Source organism: Giraffa tippelskirchi, chromosome 7 (assembly GCF_054371585.1).
Source record: "Giraffa tippelskirchi isolate mGirTip1 chromosome 7, T2T-mGirTip1v1.2.pri, whole genome shotgun sequence".
In the NCBI taxonomy this organism is placed as follows: domain Eukaryota; kingdom Metazoa; phylum Chordata; class Mammalia; order Artiodactyla; family Giraffidae; genus Giraffa; species Giraffa tippelskirchi.
Genome location: NC_137281.1, coordinates 12,537,578 through 12,554,359, shown reverse-complemented (window position 1 = coordinate 12,554,359; position 16,782 = coordinate 12,537,578). Strand labels below are relative to the sequence as shown.

The 16,782-nt window shown below is 48.2% G+C and overlaps 1 protein-coding gene across 1 annotated transcript; it reads right to left on the bottom strand.

Annotated features, from left to right (window-relative positions):
- Positions 1–51: 51 nt before the first annotated feature.
- On the bottom strand, positions 52–16,564 carry LOC145515561 (cytochrome P450 2B4-like). Its single transcript, XM_081516243.1, has 9 exons — positions 16,394–16,564; positions 10,843–11,005; positions 10,545–10,694; positions 9,102–9,262; positions 7,442–7,618; positions 6,821–6,962; positions 5,065–5,252; positions 4,750–4,891; positions 52–474 (listed from the first exon to the last, which is right to left on the bottom strand). Exons 1-9 carry the CDS (start codon positions 16,562–16,564, stop codon positions 284–286), a joined length of 1,485 nt encoding a protein of 494 aa, XP_081372369.1. The 3' UTR covers positions 52–283.
- Between the last annotated feature and the right edge of the window lie 218 nt (positions 16,565–16,782).

The window sequence follows — 16,782 nt, the reverse complement described above, 5'->3', positions numbered from 1 at the left end:
ATATATATATATATGTATATATACATATATATGTATACATCGCTTGTGGGATTCTATTAATAGGTGAAAGGAAAACACCTCCTTGAGTTTAGCAGAGCTGCAGAAGGATGGAAGGAGGTGAGATGCAGATGGGACTTTCCCATGGAGGTGGCATCCATGGAGGGGAGGGATGCTGGCTCACAGCACAGCCTGTTCAGAGGCAGGAAGACAGGGAGAGAGTTCAGGGGCCATTCTCTGCAGAGGTGAGGACACATATGACCCTGGTATCCTTGATCGCCTTCCCTCAGCCTCTTTGACGGGGCAGGAACTGGATCTGGTAGTTCGGGGGCACTCTGCCCACCCCACTCTCCCGGGGAGTAAGGTCGATGTCCTCAGGGGCCACGGGGGTGGCCACGGAGAAGTTCTGGAGGATGGTGGTGAAGAAGAGGAATAATTCAGTGCGGGCGATGCCTTCGCCAAGACAGATACGCTTCCCTGTGGGGACAGAACAGAGGTTCACAATGTGGACACAAGACACAGAATCTCAGGTCACAGTGTGCATTGTGAGCAGATGCACATACTTTGCCTCGTCACACCCCAAAGCCCAGACACCTGTGTTCATTGCAATAAAGTTGTGTGGGATTAGCCTTTAACCTGTAGTCATGGTAAACTCTTAGAGGATTTCAAAACTCTCTGAAAGCCAGTGCCAATTGTGGGGTGAATGTACCTTACTCATTTTTCTGGGACAGAGTTTGTAAGCTTCTGTTTGATTTCCAGAGAGTTCTATGGCCCCAGAGAATGGAAGGATGCTTGACTGTGTGTGTGTGTGTGTGTGTGTGTGTGTGTGTGTGTGTGTGTTCATCTGCCTGGACATACAGACCGGTGCATATTTCTGACTTAATATTTTTCACGTCTGTCATACCTAATATGGGAAGAAGTAGGGCTCTTTTGAAGATAAAGAAGTTCGTGTTTTCTAAAATTTTTAGAAGACCTGACCGGTTCAGTTCAGTTCAGTTCAGTCGCTCAGTCGTGTCCAGCTCTTTGCAACCCCATGGACTGCAGCACGCCAGGCCTCCCTGCCCATCACCAACTCCTAGAGCTTACACAAACTCATGTCCCTAGAGTCAGTGATGCCATCCAACCATCTTATCCTCTGTCGTCCCCTTCTCCCGCCTTCAATCTTTCCCAGCATCACGGTCTTTTCATATAAGTCAGTTCTTCTCATCAGGTGGCCAAAGTATTGGAGCTTCAGCTTCAGCATCAGTCCTTCCAATGAATATTCAGGACTGATTTCCTTTAGAATGGACTGTTATTAAAGGCAAATGTAGTGAGTACCTTGTGCTGGTTTCTGGGTGTGTGTAGTGGGGAGTTTGTATGCCAGGTGTGTGTCTGGCCCTACGTATATTTACATGTCTCTCTGCTTTCTTCTTAACTCAGCCTGAGAGCCATGGGCTCCAGGAGTTCTGAAAAAAAAAAGTACATAACATTGTGTGCAGGACTGATGGTCATGGGATGTGAGTGGACAGCTTGCATGAGATTCTCAGGGGCATATGGGTCCCCCCACCATAGTTCTAAACCATGAACTTGGAGTGAAGTGAGAACAGAAGGAGCCAGAAGAAAGGCTGAGACCCTGACAGCCTCTCCCTTTTTAAAAAAATTTTAATTTGATTTGATTTTTTTTTTGGCTGCACCGAGTGGCCTTTGGGAACCTCAGTTCCCTGACCAATGATCGAACCGTTAGTCCCTGCTGTGGAAGCCCGGAGTCAACCCCTGGATGGCCAAGGAATTCCCCCTCAAGTCTTCCAAGTGGTTAGACTTTGTGCCCATTGGAGGTAACTGGAGAAGGGTCTACATCTTCTAGGCTCATTTAGAAGTGAGGACACAGGAGCATAGCAATACTCAGAGTGGCGCCCCCAGCTGATTCTTCTCCTGTAACTGGGTCTGCAACCGGACTCTTCCAAGAACAGTCTGACTCCTGCTCCCTCCAACCCGGTCCTTCCCATCCCTCGGGCTCTGCAACTGGCCACCCTCTGGCTCTTTCTCTCTGCCCATGGCCATCTGCCTCAGTCTTTTTCTCTGTCTACACCTTCTGCCGGGCACTGTATCTTTTCTCTTTTTCTCTTCCCTGGCCCGCCGTCTTGAATTTTATGTAACTCCCTTTCTCCATCTCTTCGAGTCTGATTCTCCCTGCAGCGCTCTTGCGTTTTTCCAATCTCCCTGCACAGTCTCTCCTTCCCTCTCCTGCAGTGTTTCTTCCTCGCTGCTTATGTCACTCTCTCTTCTACTCTCTCTGTCTTACCCTTTCTCAGCCTCTTTTTTCTCCACCTCCCTCTATGACCTCACAGTCCCTCTAAGTCTCTTTCTACCACTATCTCTCCTGTCTTTCTCTCTCTCTCTTTCTCACTCACTCTATCCTTATCTGTCTGTCCATCTCTGTTTCTGTTTGCCGCATCTCTGCCTCTCGTAAAACTTAGGACAAGACTGTTTAATGGAGAAACGGACCCTCACCCACCGCCCAGACCCCACAGGTCCCCTGGCTCTCCCTGAAGAAGAACTAAGGAGGGGGCAGACACCCCTGCTTGTCCAGTGGATAAGACTCCAAGCTCCCAATGCAGGGTAAATAGTTTGATCCTGGTCGGGGAACTATTAATAAGATTCCCACATACGGCAACCGAGCCTGCGCAGCAACTACTGAGTCCACATGCTCTAGAGCCCCTGCACCACAACAGGCAGTGCAGCCAAAAATTTAGAGAGAAATGAGAGAAGAAGCCATTGCACTGGACAGAGCTAGAGGCCCTGAGTCACTGAAGTCACCAGTGCGATTCAAAACTAAGGACTTGATGCTGGGGTCCACCTTTCTCCCCAAGGAGGAGAACCTGGGCATTGGGATTTCCTCTGGTTGGGGTCAAAGAGCAGAGCATAGGGAGAGAGTGAAATCAAAGCAGGTCAAGACCCTCCCTGGCTCCCTAGTCCCAGCAGAACAAATTCGGACTCGTCCCAGTTTTCAAGGCCCCACCCAGCTGAGCTCTTCACCCTGGTTGTTCGATTGCTAAGTTGTGTCAACTCTTTGTGACCCCTCAGACTGCAGCACGCCAGGCTTCCCTATCCTTGACCATCACTGAGAGTTTGCTCAAACTCATGTCCATTAGGTCAGTGATACTATCCAACCATCTAATCCTCTGTCGTCTCCTTCTCCTCCTGCCCTCAGTCTTTCCCAGCATCAGGGTCTTTTCCAATGAGTCAGATTTTCGCATCAGGTGGCCAAAGTTTTGGAGCTTCAGCTTCAGCATCAGCCCTTCCAATGAATATTCAGGGTTGATTTCCTTTAAGAGTGACTGGTTTGATCCACTTGCAGTCCAAGGGACTCTCAAGAGTTTTCTCTAGCACCACAATTCAAAAGCATCAATTCTTCAGTGCTCAGCCTTGTTTATGGTCCATCTCTCACATCCATACATGACTAATGAAAAACCATAGCTTTGACTATACGGACCTTTGTGGGCAAAGTGATGTCTCTGCTTTATAATACACTGTCTAGGTTTGTCACGGTTTTTCTTCCAAGGAGCAAGCATCTTTTAATTTCATGGCTGCAGTCACCATCTGCAGTGATTTTGGAGCCCACGAAAATGAAATCTACCAGTTTCCACTTTCTCCCCATCTATTTGCCATGAAGTGATGGGACTGGATGCCATGATCGCCATGTTTTGAATGTTCTTTCACCCTCATCAAGTGGCTCTTTAGTTCCTCTTCACTTATCTTCTTCTTCACCCTTCTCTTCTGTAATCCCCGTCCCAGTCTTCCCGAGTTCTTTCTCGGGTGAGCCGTGCCATCTCCACCTTCAGGCTCTGCCCTTGCTTCTCCCTCTGGGGGAACATGCCTTCCAGTGGCTGGTTGATACTCTCCCATGGTGTCATAGCTTAGAAGACACTGTTTAGGGTAAGCTTTTCCTCACAGACCCACCGGGAGTAGTCAGTATTTCCTGTTTGATGTTCCCAAAGGCCCCATTAGAGCACTTATCATAATTATGATTTGTTACATGAATAAGAGTTGGCCTCTGAGCACTTACTTTAGCCAAGGAGTTCTAAGCCCTTTGTAACATTTATTCATTTAGTTGTAGATTTTTCTGTAACCGTATGACACGAGTTATCTCCCTTGTTGGACTGTAAACTTCCTGGGGCAGGAACTGTGTCTCTTGTGACTTGTCTGATGTGTTATCTTCAACCTCTGATAAAATGTTTGGTTCATAGTGGTGCTCAACAGATTTGATACCTGTGTGTAGAGAGGTGTAATTGTCCCCCTTACAGAGCTGCGCCTTTGGGATGTGATCTTGGTTCTCAAGCCCCCTCTAGCATTGGGGTGAAGATGAGATGAATTAATACAGGTAAAGCAACTGGCACAAATAAACTGCTCAATGAACAAAGACCTCTCTTTGATTGTCTTCAAGAGGTCATGGCACCCGCACTCTGGAATGCAGGCCCAGCTTATCTATGGCTGCTGCTGCTGCTAAGTCGCTTCAGTCGTGGCCGACTCTGTGTGACTCCATAGACGGCAGCCCACCAGGCCCCTCTGTCCCTGGGATTCTCTAGGCAAGAACACTGGAGTGGGTTGCCATTTCCTTCTCCAATGCATGAAAGTGAAAAGTGAAAGTGAAGTCATTCAGTCCTGTCTGACTCTTAGCAACTCCATGGACTGCAGCCCACCAGGCTCCTCCGTCCATGGGGTATTCCAGGCAAGAGTACCGGAGTGGGGTGCCATTGCCTTCTCCCAGCTTACCTATGGAGAAGGGCATAAAAGCGTCATTTTTCTTTACTGCCCCATTGGCATCCAGAAAGTGGTCAGGGTTGAAGTCATCTGGTTTCTCAAAGTAATGCGAGTCGTGGAGAGCAGAGCTCAGGATGGGATAGACTTCTGTGTCCTGAGGGAGGGTCACAAGATTGAAAGATATCTCCATTTCCTCCCCTAACCCACCCCTACACATAATGAACCAAGGGTGAGTGATAAAACCAAAAAGAGGTCAAGGTTGGGAGATGAAAGAGAACCCAGGAGACCCACACAAGGGAGATATGGGAGCCCAGTGAGGTGCTGTACCTTGGGGAGGATGTACCCTCGGAAATGAGTGTCTTTAGTGACCACGTGGGGCACACCAATGGGGATAAGGTCTGCAAATCTCTGAATCTCGTGGATGACTGCGTCCGTGTATGGCATTTGGGCTCTGTCATCCAGGGCTGGAGGGCGATATGAGCCAATCACCTGGTCAATCTCCTTGTGGATTCTCTCTGCACAGAAGAGTGGGACCACTGAGCTTCATTTATAGAGACATTTCACCAGGAACACCGCTTTCTATGTTGGAACACAGCTCAATGTTCTATGAACACTGGTCCGTTCATTTCCAGGCCAATGAGCCCAGAAAACCTATAAGAAATGGTTAGACCATTGACACCCCTCTAAGTAACCAGCTTGGGGTGGGATGAGCAATGGGAAAACTACAAGAATTTTCACTCTTTAATGTCTAATGAATATTATGGATTCTCTCCCAACATACACAAGCAAACACACAAACACATGTGAACCCCAGTTTTGCTCAGAATTTCAGACCAAGAACTCAAGGCTATGAACCTATCAAGGTTCCTCCTCTAAGATGAGTAGAAAATGAACTAATATTTATTGTGTGTATATTATAGATGAGACACTGTGCTAGGTCCTCAGGAATATAATAGTAAAACACATCAGTGGATTAACCCATGGACAATTGGATAAATAAATAAGTACATCAAACATTCACTCAATCAGTAGATCAATTCATGAATGGAAAGACTGGTAAATGGAAGAATGCTAATGAATGGATGTATTATTACTTATCAAAGATTAATTTATTACTAAATGATCCATAGACAAATAAATAAATGAACTTGATGAACCAATAACTCATATGAATGGTTGAATGGCTCAATTTATGGAAGAACATGTGAATGAATACATTTAAAGGAACAGGAAAACAGGAGTAAGTGGGTGGTTGGATATATTGAATGATAGATGTATAAATCAAGGGTGAATAAATGAGTGCATTATTAAATAAATAAATGAAAAGATAGATGGATGAAGTACGAAGTGAAAAACAAGCGATGGAAGGATTAAGTTATGTAACCTAGTTTTAGAAAAACAGATGGATGCATGAATGAATGAAAGAACAGATAAATCAGTGACGAAACAGTTCATTCAATGAATCACTGTTTCAAACAATCAATAGATGAATCAGTTTGTCCAAATAAAGCATGGATGTATATATCCTAGATGAGTCATAGATGAAAGAATCTGAGTGCACAGGTTGATTGATGAGTTGAAAGGACAGATGGATAAATGAGTGGGTTGATCTTTAAGTGACAGAAGAAACAGTGGGAAAACTGACAGATTTTGGGGAGGGGGAGCCACGCTGCGCTACTTGCCATATCTTAGTTTCCTGACCAGGGATTGAACCCAGGGCCATGGTAGTGAAAGCACTGAGTCCTAACCACTGGACCTCTAGGGAACTCCCCAGACTGACAGATTCTTCATTCATCCATCACTATCAGGGCTGGCTTAGTTGGGTAGATCATTCAAAACCTGCACTGCTCCGGGGACTTCCCTGGTGGTCCAGTGGTTAAGACTGCACACTCCCACAGCGTGGGTGCACATTCCATCCCTGGTCAGAGGCCAAGCAAAAAAGAAAAACAGAAACAACCTACAGGGCTCCTGGTGTAAGAGGGGAATGCTGCCTCTCTCATTCACCAGGGACCTCTAGCCCCATTTCTGTGCCTGCAAAGGGGTCAGAAGCCCCCTCCCCAGTGTCTGCCTCCAGCTTGCCCACCTGCAACGTGGGGGTGTTTGAGCATGAGCAGGAACCCATAGCGGAGCGTGGTGCTGGTAGTCTCCGTGCCGGCAAAGAAGAGCGACAGAACGGATATGATGAGGTTCTGATGATCGAACTGGCTCTGGGGGTTGGACTTCTCCTGAATCCAGACGGGTGGGGTTCACATCAGGGGAGGCCAGGGGCCCCGCTGCCCACACCTCTCCTCTCGGGGTCCCTCCGCCTGTTTCTGGGTCTTGCACCGTCTGGCCCTTTCCCCTCCTCTATGCTCGGGGTCCCACCATCTCTCTGTCTCAGTCTCAGTCTCTCTTCGCTCTGTCTTGCTCTGTTTCAATCATCTCCCGTCTCTTTGGTGTGTTTGTCCCCCTTCCTCTCTCAGTCCCTTTCTGCCTCTGCGACTCTTTCCACCAGCTGCTGCATTTCCTCCCCCTTGTCCTGTATTTCCCGTACCTCTGTCTCCTCCCTACCATCTCCCCCCCACTTCCCTCTCCCCCTCTGCTCCCTTCCCAATCTCCCCTCCACTCTCCCTTCTCCCCACTCCTCTACTCCTTTCCTGTCCCTTCTCACTCTGCATCTTTTGTTCTCCTCCCTTCCACCCCCATCGCCTCTCCCAAATCCCACTTTTTCCATGCGGAGCAGGTAGCAGTCAATGAAGTCCCGGGGGGCATTGGGGTCGAGGGTCTCACGGTGCTGCTCCACGCTGTGGCCAATGAAGACATTGACTTCCTGCAGGTTTTTGTAGATTTGCCTGTGTGAGCCAGGAAAGTACTTCAAGATGCTGGAGTAGAGCTCAAACAGCTGCAGGAGAGAAGGGGCTGTGAGGCCCTTGCGGGGTTGAGCTAGCGGGTCACACGGAGGGACAGCCCTCCTGGCCCCCAGTACCTTCACAAGGGATGTCTGTTTCCCTCTCTTTCTCTGCATCTCTCTCTGCCTCTCTGGGGTGTCTCTGTCTCCCTCTGTCTCTGTCTCTCTCTCCCTCTCTGTGTCTCTGTCTCCCTCTGTCTCTCCACCTCTCAGTCTCTGTCTCACTCGGCTCTTACTCTGTATCTGAGCTCCTCACTCGCTGCTTCTGTGTCCCCTTTGTGTAAGAGACCACATTTTTCTCTTTCTGCATCTGTCCCCCTCTCCTTGTGTCTTCTTGTTAGTCTCTGCCCCACCTGTGTCTCTCTCCTTTCCAGCTCTCCCCATCTCTGTGGGTCTCCTGCTCATCCACCCTCTGCCCTGCCCCTGCCTACCCCAGCCAGTTTATCTGTTCTGCTCAAACCTCTCTCTGTCTCTTTCCACCTCTTGCATCGTCCTTGCTGTGTCAGGCGTTGATAACATGATGCTTACACAGAATGAAGCTGCTGACTATTTGGGAGCATATGTCTATTGCTTTGCCTAATGAGAAATGTAATATCTAACTTGTTGCCAACAACTGCAAAACATGCAGGATAGTATAAACTATGCTGTGGAATGCCTCCTTCACCTATCCTTCTAGAGATAACATGGTTAACTGTTTGGCAGATCTTCCAGACTTTTCCCCTCTCTGTGGTTCTCTGTGAGAGGAGAAAATTGAAACCCTGTGTTGGACTTGTGCAAGTACTCATCTGAACCTCCTTCCAGATATTCCAGGCCTGACTCTCCACTAGGAGGTCAGGGGAATTTTTATTTTCGATATTCATTCCTGTGACTCTGACCTGCACTCTCCGTTGAGAGCAACAGCCAGGCAGACTTTTCTGAAGTTTCACTTTTTACCTGAATATACAATAGGGGTGGGGCTTCCCTGGTGGCTCAGAAGGTAACGAATCTGCCTGCAATGCAGGAGTCTGGGTTAGGTCCCTGGGTCGGGAAGATTCCCTGGAAGAGGAAATGGCAACCCCCTCCAGCATTTGTGCCTGGAGAAGTGCATGGACAGAGGAGCCTGGCAGGCTACAGTCCATGGGATCACAAAGAGTCAGACCCCACTGAGGGACTAACACTTTCACTTTTCACAATAGGGGTATTTCAAGGTTAGTTGAGAAAGACAAACTTTATCATTTTGTTTTAGAAGAGGAGCATGTTCATGTGTGTGTCTTTGATTCCTTTTTCTGTTTCTCCTTCCATCACTCCCCTTTCTTCCTCTTCCTGTCTCTGTCCTTGTCTCACTATCTCTCCCTTCCCCCAGGTCTCTGTGTCCCTGTCTCTCTCTCTCTCTGTTGTCTTTGCCCTTCTTCTGGCTGGAAGCTGCATTTCCGATTCACAAAAGCAAATCACCCCTCTCTCCTGCCTGGATGTCCAACTGAGCTCTGCCCTCCCAGACCTGGCTGGACAGGGAACTGATGAGCACAAAAGATTGGAAGAACAAGTCCAGCAGCCTCAGGAACTTGGGATCTCTGTAGTCAAAGCGTTTTCCGAACACAATGGAGCAGATGATGTTGGCGGTGATGGAGTGGAAGTAGAAGACGGGATCCTGGAGGGCTCCTAGAGGGAAAGGGGTGGGTCTCAGGGCTCAGACTCCAATGCCTGAGGAGCTGTCTCTGAGTGACTCTCCTCTATCACTCAGTCACCATAAAAAAAACAAACAGGCCTCATAGCAGCCAACACTCGCTAACCTGGGAGTTGTGCCAGGCCCTATTCTAAGACTTCACATATTATTTTACAAAATTCTCATCTCAGTCCTGTGGAGAAGGTGCAGAGCAGGTGTTCAATCAATCGCACGTGCCATTTACAAAGCTCTGTGCTCCTTCCCTTAACTGTCCGCCCCACCCCCATCTTTTCTGTCCACCTCTAGAGCTCTCTGTCTTTGGGGAACTGTTCTGCACTTGATTGTTGATATCTAGATGTGCCAAGCTCGCCCCAACCGGAGGGAGGGTGGGCTGTGCACCCAGAGTGTCAGGTCAGTGCAGTCTCTCTCCCTGGGTCTCACCTGTCCATCATCTCTTTCTTGTTCCCTTGCACACCCTTTCCTGAGCCTGTCTGTCTCTCTCTAATCTTCGTGCCTCAGTTTCTCTCTGCCGTTGTTCCTTCCTGCCTCTCTGAGTCTCTTCTCTTTTTGCCTCGGTCCCTCCATCTCTGTCTCTTTCTTCCTCTCTGTGTCTCCATCTGAATCACTCTGTCTCCTCTTGTCTTTCTTCTGAGTCCCTCCGTCCTTATACCTCTATAGCTCCCTGTGGCTCTGCCTCTTCCTCCCAGATTCTCCATTTATGACTCAAAATCTCTTAAGAAAGCATCTTGTCACCGCTATGTCTCAGACACACGTTTCTGAGGAATCCTAAACCCCCTGGAAGTGCCCACCTGACTTGCTAAGAGCAGAAAACCCCGACTGCCTCCCTTGCTCACAGCCAGTTGTTCACCCAAAGAAAGGAAAACACAGCTTGTCCCCTTTTTTGAAATGTCTGTAGTTTTCTCTTTTTTTCTCTTTACTTTCTTTTTATTGAAGTCACATTTTGACCCTTGACAGATACAATCAAACCATGAACTGGTTCCCTTGAACACAGGCAATTAACGTGCTATTTACTGTCTGAGTCGTCTTTGAGTTCCTCTTGACACTACACTCCTGAATCTCTCCTGCCCCCTGCATTTCTCACCTACCCACCTCTGCCCCGTCTCTCTGCCCTCTCTCGGTCCCTGCCCCTCGGATGGGCTCCCAAGCTCTGTCTCCTCTCTGTCTCCACATCTCTCTCTCTGCCCACGTATACCCTCTGTCTCTGGGCTACATCCCTCATGCAGCTTCTCTCCTGCCCACCGCCGCCCCAGGGCTCACCCTGGGATTTCCGCAGCTCCTCCACCAGACACTGAGCCTCCTCCTGAATCCGCTCCTCCACGCTCCGCTTTCCCATCCCAAAGTCCCTCATGGTGGCCAGAGAGAATCGCCGAACAGCCTTCCAACGTTCCCCGTTGGCAAAGATAACACCTAGGGTTTGGGAGAGGCTTGGGTTGCAGAGGAATTTTCAAGGAGACTCTGGGTCCTGCTCCACCCCTTATCTTCCCTTCCCAGACTCACCCTCCCCAATCCCCATCCTCCATCCCCTGCCCCCTCCCAGGGGCCCTGAGGCCCTTACCGTATCCTTGGAAAACTGGATCAACGACAGCGATCTTCCCTCGGCCAGAGAAGGCCTCGGCCTGGTCCACCAGGGCCTCCCGAATGGCCTCTGTCCCACAGATTATGACCACTGGCCGCGGCCCCAGGTTCACCGTGAAGACATCCCCATATTTCTGTCGGAACTGCCAAGCACACCCACAGCCAGGGTTGCTATTAGTCAGTATGCACCTCTGTGGCCATCTCCATTTTTAAACCAGTAAAACACTTGTGTGTGCGTGTGTTAGTCACTCAGTTGTGTCTGACTCTTTGCGACCCCATAGACTGTAGCCCGCCAGACTCCTCTGTCCATGGAATTCTCCAGGCAAGAATACTGGAGTGGGTTGCCGTGCCCTTCTCCGGGGGATCTTCCCAAACCAGGGATCGAACCTGGGTCTCCTGCATTGCAAGCAAACTCTTTACCATCTGAGCCACCAGGGAAGCCCTAAAACACTTACGTATAGATTGGTAATTTAACATTTAACATATAGATTGATAACTAGCCACTGCCCCCAAGACCTTACACCCCAGTCTGCCTTTTTGCTTCCCAGAACCCATCAGGTAAAAGATTAACCCATGTCCCAGCCCAGTCCACACTGGTTGGCTTGGTTGGTGTCTTAAGCAGCATGTGTGTGTGCTAAGTCGCTTCAGTCGTGTCCAACTCTTTACGATCCTGTGGACCGAAGTCCGCCAGGCTCCTCTGTCCATAGGATTCTCCAGGCAAGAATACTGGAGTGGGTTGCCATGGTCTCCTCCAGGGGATCTTTCTGACCCAGGGATCGAACCAAGGTCTCTTACATCTCCTCCATTGACAGGTGGGTTCTTTACCACTAGCACCACCTGGAAAGCCTCCTAACAAGCACAGATGGTTAAATATTCCTATTAATAATTTCACCCCAGCCCTGGTGATATTGGTTGAGTCTGGTGAGATCTCCCTGGCATCTCAACTAAAGAATCATCCTTCTTGGAACTTCCCTGGTGGTCCACTGGCTAAGCCTCTGAGCTCCCAATGCAGGGGCCCATGTTCAATCCCTGCTCAGGGAACTAGACCCCACATGTTGCAACTAAGCATTTGCATGCCACAGTGAAGAGCAGCTAAGACCTAGCGCAGGCAAAATAAATAAATAAAATATTTTTTTAAAAATCATCCTTCTTGTGACCTGCGTTCAACTCCCATCAGCCTCCTAGCAATTTCCCCAGAGAACCACCCACCCACTTGGGAGGCATGAAGTTAAAGTGATGGCCTTCTGGGGGTTATCATGAAATTTGAAAAATCACAACAACAAGTCTTGCCACTGGGGCAACAGCTCAACAGTATTTATTGAAGCTGGAGACGTGTGTACTGAGTAGCTCAGCTACTTCACTCCCAGAAACACACTCAACTAAAATGCACACATGTGCTCAGCAAAATAAAAAACAAGGAGGTTCATAGATGCCTTATTATAAAATGCTCTGCAACATAGGGAATAAACAACTGGTGATGAATTCATAATGTGGGCTACTATGCAGCCATGAAAAAGAACAAACCGCTGCTACAACCAACAACAAGAATGAAACTCACAGGTGTAATGTTGAGTGAAAGCAACTAGACCCAGAAGAGTTCATATGTCATAATTCTATTTATATGAAATTCAGAAACATAACAGGAACTTGTGGTGTCAGAACAATAGGAGGGTAGTGACTGGAAGGGGGACTTAAGGAGGTTTCTGGGCATGAGCCAAGTTGTTACGTATCTGTATGTCAACTCCATGAGTGTGTTCATTTGAGAAAATTCACTGAACTGAGCACTTAGGATTTGTGTTCTTTACCCTAAAGGTTAAACTTCAATTACAAAGTTGAACTTCTACAAAAGTTAAACTGGTACAAAATACAAGTTGACTTACAGAAGAAAGACAAACACCATATGGTATCACTTATATGTGGAATCTAAAGTATGGCACAGTCAGGGAACTAAGATTCCATGTGCTGCGTGGCCAAAGAAATAAGAATTAAATTAAGGTAACACAGTGTAAAAAATTAATTTATAAAGTGACACAAATGAAACAAATATGACACAAATTCACATACCTAAGAAACAGAAACAGAATCGCAGACATAGAGGACAGACTTTTTGTTGTCAAGGAGGAGGACATGGGGATGGAGAGGGAGGTTGGGCGAAGCAGATATAAGCTTTGATATATGGAATGGATAGACGATGAAGTCCTATTGTATAGCACAGGGAACTATATTCAATATCCTGAGATAGACCATAATGGAAAAGAAGATTTTTAAAGAGGAACGCATATATATACACAACTGAATCACTTTGCTGTACAGCAGAAATCAGCAAAACTTGGTAAATCAACAATTCTGCAATTTTAAAAATTGATTTAAAAAGGTGACTTAAAAGGTTGACTTATAAAAAGGTTAAGTTTATTGAAAACTCTCACAGTGATCTCTGCAAAGCCTCCTTGCTGGTCTCCTTACTTCCTTTCCTGTGCTACCCACAATCCTTTCACTACACACCCCACCCTATCTTGAAACCCGAACTATCTCATTAAAATGTAAATTAATTAATATCCCTAACCTGTTTCCAACCATCCCGCTCGCCTACCACCCTGAGAGTAAGACCTGAAGTCTCCCCGTGGTGGACAGAGCCCTACATGATGTTGCCCCATCACCCCTCTGACATCTCCACCCACTCACACAGATCCTTTGAGCACACAGATCCAGGCGCCCTGTGGTTCCCCAAACATGCTGAGCTTGCTCCTGCCTCTGAGTTCTGGCACTGACCCCTGTTGCTCACTGATATCTTCCACAGGCGTCTTTCAGGCCGTCTGATCAGAAACAAGGCAAGATGGAGCCTTTCCTTCGCCACTCATTCTAAAGTAGCTTCAAGTAGCTCCTGTCACTTTTTAAAAAAATTATGTATTTTTAATTAGAGGATAATGACTTTACAACATTGTGTTGGTTTCTGCCATATTTCAACATGAATCAGTCGTAGGTACACCTATATCCCCTCCCTCTTGAACCTCCCTCCCACCTCCCACCCCATCCCACTGCTCTAGGTTGTCACAGAGCACTGGTTTGTAGCTCCCACCACTCTTGAAACTATCACCTTGCTTTATTTTAGTCATAGCTCTTACCAACCTAATATTTCCTTCTCTGTTTGTGTGCCCTGTCTAATGCCATATCATCAATGCCTAGAATGTTTCCTGGCACACAGAAGGTGCCCAGTAATTTACCATTGAATGAATGAATAAATGAATGAATAGATCGAGTAACCTCCATTTAATGAGCACTTACTGTATACCAAGCTCTATGCACTATCTAGTCCTCACAACTCTCTTATGAGGCAGGCATTCTTATCATCATGACCTTATCTTGCTGAAGAGAAGCTAAGATTCAACGAGTAAGAGTTGAATCTGGAATACAAACCCTCACCTGTCTGACTCCAGAAGGATTTGGAAGTAAATCATGACACCTAATAACCTATGGCCTCTCTTTCCCTCCCTCCCTCTCTCTCTCTCAACCTCTCTCTCTCTGCAAAGATGCAATGAGAGTGGAGGACCATGGGGAATTCCCTGGTGGTCCAGTGGTTGGAATTCCAAGCTCCCGATGTAGGGGCATGAGCTCAATCCTTGGTTGGGGAATTAAAATCCCACATGCCACATGATACGACAGGAAACGAAGAGGATCACAGACACACAGAGAATCCTTGCAAGGACTGTAGAAGAGATTTAGGGGGTCTGGAACTAGCAAAAATTTATGCAAAATGTATGTGAATATTTGCGGGGGAGGGGATCCACCAGGCCTTAAACTCCCAAAGGATTTAGTGATCCCCAAGTTGTCAGGAGACACAGGAGAAGGGGTTTCGATCCCTGGGTTGGGAAGATCCCCTGGAGTAGAACATGGCAACCCACACCAGTATTCTTGCCTGGAGAATCCCATGGACAGAGCAGCCTGCCAGGCTACAGTCCATGGGGTCACAAAGAGACAGACACAACTGAGTATGCATGTGATAACAATAAATAAAACAACAAATTATTAGGTAGCTTCCATCTATGAAGGAGATGGAAGGGCCTCCATGCTGGACTCGCACGTCCCCTCTGTGAAGTCCCAGGCTGTAACAATGGACCAGTGCCTTCCCCGGGCTGACCTCACTATCTATTTCTCTAAGGTGAGGGCGACACCTCTTCTAGCCCACAAGGTATTGTAACCATCACCTGATGAATTCACTCCACGATACAAATAAATCCTAGCCACATAATTCTGAGTGAAGAAACTAAGTCCAGGTATTGCCACGAAAGTCCATGGTGTTTACCCTTGTGATAAAAACTAAATAATACGCACTTGGGGCCTCCACATGTGTGATAAAACACTCTCCCTCAAAATCAAAGGGTGGTCCAGTGGTTAAAAATCCAGTTTCCAATGCAGGGGACACGGGTTCGATCCCTGGTTGGGGAACTAAGATCCCACATGCCACAGAGGAACTAAACCAGAGTGCCACAACGAGAGAGTTCTCAAGGCACAGCTACTGAGGCTGCGCGCTCTAGGGCCCATGCCCTACAAGCGAAGCTGGCACACCACAACTAGAGGAAGTTTGCACAGCACAACAAAGAACCAGTGGAGCTAAAAAAATAACAGATGACAAGCCCAAGACTCAGGAGTGTGGTCACTGCAGGGGTTGGGAGAGGGGTAGAGGCACCTGGGGCTGCTGGAAGTTATTGTCAAGTGTTCCCTAAGCCTAACCTGTTGGGGAGTGGGCTCACAGGTGTAGATTACATGGTTGCTCAGTCATGTCTGACTCCTTGCAGCCCCATGGACTCTAGCCCACCAGGCTCCTCTGTCCATGGGATTTTCCAGGCAAGACTACTGGAGTGGGTTGCCATTTCCTACTCTAAGGGTTATTCCCAACTGAGAATTCAAATCCAATGACAGGCAGATTCTTTACCACGGCACCACCTGGGAAGCCCATGGATTACATTATTAATACATAAATAGATCATCAATCATGAAATCATGTCTAGAGAGCAGTGATACAGGACCTGGTTAACACTCCAGTATCAGCTACTCATTGCACATTAATGTTAATGAATGGTAAGAACTTTGGCCCTGGGCTCCCATTCTGTTCTCCCTCCCTCCTCCCCTTGGTCTGGCGCTGGCTGGGGCCAACCTTTGACAGCTTTTGTTGGCAGAGGAGAAACCTATTGACTGGTACCCCCACCCCTTTCCTCTCTCTCTCCCTGTGGCAGGCAGGGACTCGGGAGAGAGGGACAGAGGAGCAGGGATTTCTATACCTCTGGCTCACACCCAGACACCTCTTCACGCCCACCCGCCCACTCCAGGGATAGTGCCTACACACTTCCAACTGAGCAAGGGCCACCTCTGACTGCCTGATCGCCATCCACCACACTTCAGCTCCACATCCCTTCCTCACTGAACTTCCCGCAGCCCACTCCTGAACCTGCAAGGATGCCTCACATCTCCTGGTGAATGATCCCCAAGGATGGAGGCAAGCAGCCACCCTCAGACCCCGTCCACCTGTGTTTCACCTTCAGGAAAGATTTGAGCAGGCCTTTTCTGTCCATCTGCAGAAGATTCCCCAGGAAGGGCAGAGGACGGGGGCCAGGTGGAAGGTGGCCATGGGCCTTTGGGCGGCCTCTGGCCAGGAGGACCAAGAATCCAGTGAGCAGAGCAAGGAGAAGGAGCACGCTGAGCTCCATGGCTGCAGCCCAACAGTCTTTCAACCTGCTGGGCTTCTGGCTGAGCCTTTTATACTAAGTCTGCCCCTACAACCAGTTATGTAACATCACCCATTCCCTGGCATCCTCCGAGAGTGTGAACTCAAGAGAAGGAGCACATACTTCCTGCCCCGACAGTCAGCTGACCTGCTCCCCTGATACCTCTACGGCCCCTCCCTAGAGGCTGTGAACATGCCCAT